The sequence below is a fragment of the Crocuta crocuta genome, unplaced genomic scaffold, assembly GCF_008692635.1.
Source record: "Crocuta crocuta isolate KB4526 unplaced genomic scaffold, BGI_CrCroc_1.0 scaffold77, whole genome shotgun sequence".
Lineage (NCBI taxonomy): Eukaryota > Metazoa > Chordata > Mammalia > Carnivora > Hyaenidae > Crocuta > Crocuta crocuta.
In genome coordinates this window covers 5646464-5653283 of record NW_027532172.1, presented here as the reverse complement: position 1 = coordinate 5653283, position 6820 = coordinate 5646464, and the positions used below count along the sequence as shown (strand labels likewise).

At 56.9% G+C, this 6820-nt stretch overlaps 1 protein-coding gene across 1 annotated transcript in view; it reads left to right on the top strand.

The window, feature by feature from the left end:
• Positions 1–5390, top strand: part of PLXNB1 (plexin B1) — a 25675-nt gene extending 20285 nt beyond the window's left edge. Inside the window, exons 34-38 of the mRNA XM_077776948.1 lie at positions 39–186; positions 2275–2339; positions 2477–2552; positions 3430–3504; positions 4640–5390. Of these exons, the coding sequence (XP_077633074.1) occupies positions 39–186; positions 2275–2339; positions 2477–2552; positions 3430–3504; positions 4640–4744 (469 nt within the window). The 3' untranslated portion in view covers positions 4745–5390. The remainder of the gene's footprint in view (positions 1–38; positions 187–2274; positions 2340–2476; positions 2553–3429; positions 3505–4639) is intronic.
• Positions 5391–6820: the final 1430 nt, after the last annotated feature.

Here is a 6820-nt window from a genome sequence, read left to right as displayed (position 1 = left end):
CCCCAACACGCTCATCAACCCGCCTGCCCTACCCACAGCCTGCCGCTACGGTTCTGGATCAATATAATAAAAAACCCGCAGTTTGTGTTCGACGTGCAGACATCTGATAACATGGATGCAGTGCTCTTGGTCATTGCTCAGACTTTCATGGATGCCTGCACCCTGGCCGACCACAAGCTGGGCCGGGTGAGTGGGTCAGGGTGGACACGGAGGGCACAAGTGGGGGAGGGTAGTATGGGCCGGGGGTGGACAATGTCTTGTGTGTGCCGATTCCAGGTTTGGCTGAGAATGTCAGGGAGGAGGGCTGGGGAGGCCTCCGACTCCAGCCTCAGGCCGGGCTTTGTCCCTGAGCTCCCTGGGAGGTGATAGTGACAACCCCTCAGGAACCAAATCCACCTCCACCAGGCAGCCTGGAGCTGTGCTGTGATTGTAGGATCCGCATGTCCACCTGGAAACCACCTGGTGGCCCCACCATCACCTCGGGCTCACCTCCCCCAGGTCTGGGCTCACCATAGCCAGAGGCCCAAGAATCAGAAGTGACTCTGCTTCTTCTTTATCCCCCACACGCAGGGGCAGAGGAGGTATCTGCCAGCTAGTGCAGGGCAGACAGGAGAATCCAAGTAATGAGCACCAGGCGTGGGGTGAGGTGCTGGCGAGGGGAGCTGGGAAGCAGAGAGGAGAGGCCAGGGCTGTTGTGGGGTGTTGTCATAGTAGTAAGAGCCAGGGGAGTCTCATGACAGATAAGCAGCCTGCAACGGCACAGGCCTGTGGCTCTACAGGCCTCTGAAGGGAGCCGTTACCTCTCAAGGGATCTAATTTCTACTCTGTAGTGCTGTCTTTTGAGAGCTATTTCTGTTCTGTGTGTTCTCATCACTGTGCCTATAATGAACCAAAAACCATAGGGCCACCTCACGAGGACCAGGGGACTACCTTGGGTGGATGCTGTGTGGTGGCTGGGGTTTTGCCCAACCTTCACCTGGCCTCCCCTTCCCAGCAAAACTGCAAATGCTTGCTGGGTAGCTCAAGAAGAGTCCAAACCAGGAATGCCTAGGGTCCCCCCACAGAGCGTTGCTGAGAAGGCATGCATTCTGACTCATGACTCAGCCCCGGGGATGCATCGCTGTCCCTGGGGGTTGGGGGCGAGGGTGTGCCTCACCCTCCCGGCAGCTTCAGGATGAGGTAGCAGGTGCTGCCCAGGGCTCACTGCTGCAGAGCTGGGATTGGAACCCACTTCAGTGGTGGAGGATGTGTCTGGGTGTGTTGCAGTGTGGGTTCTGGCCTGAGAGACCTGCTGCAGGTGCCAGCTGGGCCACTTGGAGTGAGGTGGTGTGGGGCAAGTTACTTTATTTCCTGGGTCAGTTTCCTGATTATTATTATTTATTTATTTTCTTTTTAAAGTTTATTTCTTTTGAGAGAGAGAGAGAGAGAAAGAGAGCAAGCATGTGCAAGCAGGGGAGGGGCAGAGTGAGAGGGGAGAGAGAATCCCCAGCTGGCTCTGCACCATCAGCACAGAGCCTGATGTGAGGCTCGAATTCAAAAGCCATGAGATCATGGCCTGAGCCAAAGTTAGACACTTTACCAACTGAGCCCCCAGGTGCCAGTTTCCTGATTTTTTAATTTTAATTTTAATTTTTTTTTAATTTTAATTTATTTTTTAATGTGTTTTATTTATTTCTGAGAGAGAGAGAGAGAGAGAGAGAGAGCAAGTGAGCGAGCATGAGTAGGGAAGGGTCAGAGAGAGAGGGAGACATGGAATCTGAAACAGGCCCCAGGCTCCAAGCTGGCTGTCAGCACAGAGCCTGACGTGGGGCTTGAACCCATGTACTGTGAGATCATGACCTCAGCTGGAGTCACATGCTTAACCGACTGAGCCACCCAGGTGCCCCTCCTGATTCTTTTTTTTTTTTTTTTAATGATTACGTGAGGAACAAGCAGTGTGTAGAGAAGCAGCATTAGGGCTCCTATGGCGCTGCGCCCTCCCACCTTGGGTGCTGGTTCCTTGCTGGGTCTAGGCAGAGGCATGTGCAGCTGAGAAATGGCCTTGGGGTAATTGAGGGAGAAGCTTGAGGTGACAGAAGTGGAGATTGGACATCGGTGGAGGGGAGAGGGCAGAAGAGGTCCTTGCAGAAGGAAATGGGCCAGGGGCACCAACCATCCCAGTTGCCTGGGACTGAGGGGTTGCTGGGATATTGAAAACGGAAGCGGTGCTGGGAAAATTGGGACAGTTGGTCACTCTAAGGGGCCTCTCCTCTTTTCTCTCCTGCTGGCGCCCAGGACTCCCCCATCAACAAACTTCTGTATGCTCGAGATATTCCCCGTTACAAACGGATGGTGGAAAGGTATGAGCGTGAGGAGAGGGTCTGGAAGGGGGATGAGTGGACAGATTGATGGATGTTTATGGCTGCAGCCATGGGATGGGCCCTGATGGAGGGAGGAATGGTTTGTTTACCCAGCAGCTGGCTATGGTCTCTGGCAGGTACTATGCAGACATCAGGCAGACCGTCCCCGCCAGTGACCAAGAGATGAACTCCATCCTGGCTGAGCTGTCTCGGGTATGGCCCTCCCTCTTCTTCTTGGGTTGAGCACAGGCCTCCTGACATGAGGACCCTGCTCTTTTGCAAGGAAACCCTTGGGGCCTCAGCAATCCTGTGAGCTGGTTGGGGGCAGGACACATACATCCCCATAAATGCAGAATGTCCCAGTGGCCACTATAGAAGACCAGGGCTCCCAACCTCTCACTGCAGAGCAGCAGGGGCTTATCTTGGCGGCTGCCACCTACCTGACGCTGCCAGCTGCTTGGGTGCCTGCAGCCGGTGTTTAGGTCTGGGGACGATGTATCCAGAGCAGCGAGATGGCCGTGATTCAGCCCCAGGACAGTCCAGGTCAGCCTGCCCGTGTCTTCATACAGCATTGCGTCCCTTGGTGTCGACATGCCCCCACCTACTTTTAAAACAGTCCCCAAACATAAACTTCAGGGAACTTAGTGTTTCTGAAACAGTGATGGAAAACCGCAAGCACACAGAACGCACGACAACGGCAGCTACGATTTGGCGGGTGGTGCTTTGTCCGCTCACCCGACACCCATAGGAGCTCCGCAGGTTGGGCACTATCAGCCCTGTTGTCCTGACAAGGAGGTGCGGGCTCAGAGATGGCCCCGTGGAGAGGCCCCATGTGACCTCCCAGAAAATGTGATGGAGATCAGAGCAGACCTAGCTGGGTCATAGCCTGTAAGCAGCTGCTGTCCCATGGGGCTCAGCAACCATCTGGGGTCCCAGGTGGTGCTTTGAGGGGAGAGAAGCTGGGCCCTGCTCCCGCTCAGACCCAGGAGCCCTGGTCTCTAGGCGGGGCTTCTTGCCACGGGGCCTGTCCCTTCTGCCACCAGGGGTCCTGTGGTTGGTGACACCACTCATCCCTCTCACTTCTCCCTAGAACTACTCTGGGGACCTTGGGGCGCGAGTGGCCCTGCATGAACTCTACAAGTACATCAACAAGTACTACGACCAGGTGGGCAGAACCCTGGGCCCTGATGGAGGGAGGGAGGGACTGTGACTAGTGGTCTCCCCCAGGTGCAGAGCAGGGGTGGGGCTGGGTCCTGGTATCTCCTCTGCTTTCCCCTGCCCTTGTCCTCTCCCCTGGGGCTCCTCCGAAGCAGCTGGGATGTCAGGGGATCTGCCAGGGCCTGGAGGTGGCGTGGGGGATGGGCTGGGAGGGACACACAGCTGCCACCTCTGCCCCCACATTGCCCTGGCCCCCATCCCTCCCTGAGTCCTCACAGTGGCAGCATGCTGTGCATGGCCAGAGAGGAAGGTCCTGCCAGGGGTGGGTGAGGCCACAGCAGAGCCAGCGAGGGGGCTGTCTGGGGAACTTGGACTGGGCCTCAAGATCACAGCACATGCGAGTCAGCCTGCTAAATGTCTGCCAGAATTGTCCCCTCGAATGTTTGTGTGGCACCAGTGACGTGGCTATTGCTGTTCAGAGATGAGCCTGCCTCGTGGCCAGCCTGGAGGATAGTCATCTAATGTGAATTCCAGGCACCCCAAGCTTGCTCAGGCAGCAGCTCCTGCACGGGGGAGGCGGGGGTGGGGTGGGGTACATCATGTGCCCTTGGGGAGATGGCGCAGGCCTCGCTGACTGGTGGGCACCACTCCCCCCGTGGCAGCCCCCATCTGTGCTTACGCAGTTGTTGGTGTTGGCTCAGAATCTGTCTTGCCATCAGTGAGCCCTGTGAGGGCAGGGTCACACGTGTCCCATCATCGTGGGGCCCCTGCTCCGTGCCCAGCACCTGGAGTGGGAATACAGGAAATGCTTGCTGCCTGGTGGGCGGGGGGGAGCCAGAGGGCTGGAACAAGGGTTTGTGGGGGAAAAGGCTAGCATAGTGGGTGTGGCTGGGCTCCACTCAAAATGATTTTTACTGGTGGAGGTGGATGCTCATTACTGTGAGTGCTAAGTACTGAGTAAAGTACTCCATTCTCCACCTCTCTAATCCTTAAAACCCCACGCTGACTTCACCAGCAAGGCCCGAGGAAGTGAGAGGGCTAGCTGCGGCCCCCAGTTGTGCTGCAGTGTTTGAGGAGGCCTGTTGAGGGCCATGGGGGATGCGGTGGCTGGCAGGCCCCGCTGACTGGTGGCTCTGTTGCAGATCATCACTGCCCTGGAGGAGGACGGCACGGCTCAGAAGATGCAGCTGGGCTACCGGCTCCAGCAGATTGCAGCCGCTGTGGAGAACAAGGTCACGGACCTGTAGAGAACTGGCCAGCCCTGGCCTGCTATTGCCTCAGCCCTGCCTGGGCAGCCCTGGAACTGTGAGGGAGAAGCCGCCTTCTTAGATGCCTGTAGTACCTGATGAGTGGAGTTAGTGGAAGGCGGCCCCCGGGCTCCTGGGGCCTCTGGCCTGGGCCCTGCTGGACCTGCCTCTCAGGCCTGGGGCCGTGAGGCCAATGGGGTGGTGCCCAGCCTGCTCCCCGAGCCCGGTGACCCTGTGGGCTCTTTCCTGAGTGATGTCAGTCTGTGGGGAGTCAGGGACTCAGGGCTTCCAGAGAGTGGCTAGAAGGGCCTCCAGCCTCTGGAGAAACTGTACTGTTCCTGAACACTGGCCTTTATCCCAACGGGATTCCGAGGGGAAGGAGGAGAGCCCCACTTCCCGTCCTTTCCTCCTCCATCATCCCTGACCTCAGTTTAGCTGCCTCCAGCCTTGTTGCTGCTGCCACGTTCCTAGGTCCGAGAGACAGATGCCTCTCCTAGGCCACTGCAAACTGACCCCTTGGCAGGGCTGGCTGCCTTAGGGCCACCCTGCCTCAGAGTCAGCCAGTGGTGAGGGGCACTTGCTGCAGGGACCTGGGGGAGACCGGTGGCCCCACTGACCCAGCTCTTAATTAAAGGATAACACACTGCTTGGCGTCTGTTATGTGGGCTTGGCCCAGCCCCTCCCTTGGTAGGAGGCTGTTAGCCNCTGTTGGGCTGGCTGGGCTCTTTTTGGCTCTTGGGCAGGCCTGCTGGGTTGAAAGCTTCTGGGAGGGAAGTGAGAACCCCATCCAGGATGGGCTGGGGAGCCTATGACCCGAGGTGGGGGGGCCCTGCCTTGTCAGCAGCTCAAGTGTTCTAATGCCACCATCCGGGTCCCATCGTCTGGAAAGGCAGCGGGAAAGGAGGGCACGGGTGCAGGCAGCTTCAGGGAGAAGTGGGTCTGGGGGCCCTCTTCTATAGTCCTACTTCCAGGCTCTCCATACACCCATTGGCTGGGGCTATTTGAGGGGCTCCGGGATACTGACTTGTCCCCTCACTCCAGGCATCTGGGGTGGGGATCCCAGCCCAACTGCCTGTGCAAAGGCCGCCTTGGTAGGGTTTGCTGATTTGTATCTGGAGGTGAGCTTCAAGACTCTCAGTCAGGTCTTGTGTTGCTGGGTGTGTTGATGCCCCTTTGACTGAGACCACCCTTGGCCTCAGCCAGAGGCCAGCCTGCCAAACAGAAATGCTCTAGAGTCTTGACATGGCTCCCCTCCGTGGCTCTCTGTTTACTTCCCAAGTCCAGAGACCTCCTACCCTCCCTTCCCCTCAGATCAGGGGTCCCATCCTCACTCAGGGGTCTTCACGGAGTCTGAAGAGATAGAGGCTGATAAGATTTCAGGAGTCACTTCCCTCCCTCTCAATGGTCCTGAATAAAACCATCTCAGAGTCCTTGTCTCTATAACAGCAGGAGCCACACTGTCCATGCCCACTGTGGTCACAGCTGCTATTCTCTGCTCTGATGTCCCTCCCTCCCCATTTCTGCCCAATGTCGGGACGACAGGCAGGTCAGCAGTCAGGCACCATCATTTGAGAGCATGGGCGCTTTAGTCCTTCAATAGTGACTCAGAATGGCTCAGACTCCCACACGGGCTGTCAGGCCAAACTATGGGCTCTCAGGGAGCAGGCCCAATGGTGAGTTCAGTCTGGGGTGGACTTGGTATGACAGGCCGGCACTTCTGTTCCAGGTTTAGGCCACTACAAGTTACAGGACGCCAGTAGATGAGGGGAGGAGCCAGGTGCCTACGTGCCCGGCGGGGCTGAATGTTGAATGTACTGAGTCATTCACTTTCACATCTCAGCCCTCACAGAACACTGTTCTAGAAAAAAGTGGATAATGAAAATCTACCATGATAGGAATGGTAGGAATTTCTAAGTCCTCAAATGCCACGGCTGAGAACAGAGTTCCGTGCTGATAGCCCCTTTGTGATTGCTTGACTGGATCTTGCCGTCATCCAGTTTGACCAGTATCTTCCTAATTTTTCCAATCAAGGTTGCAAAAGTGTGCCCTCGTGGCGATATTTCCCACTAACATGTT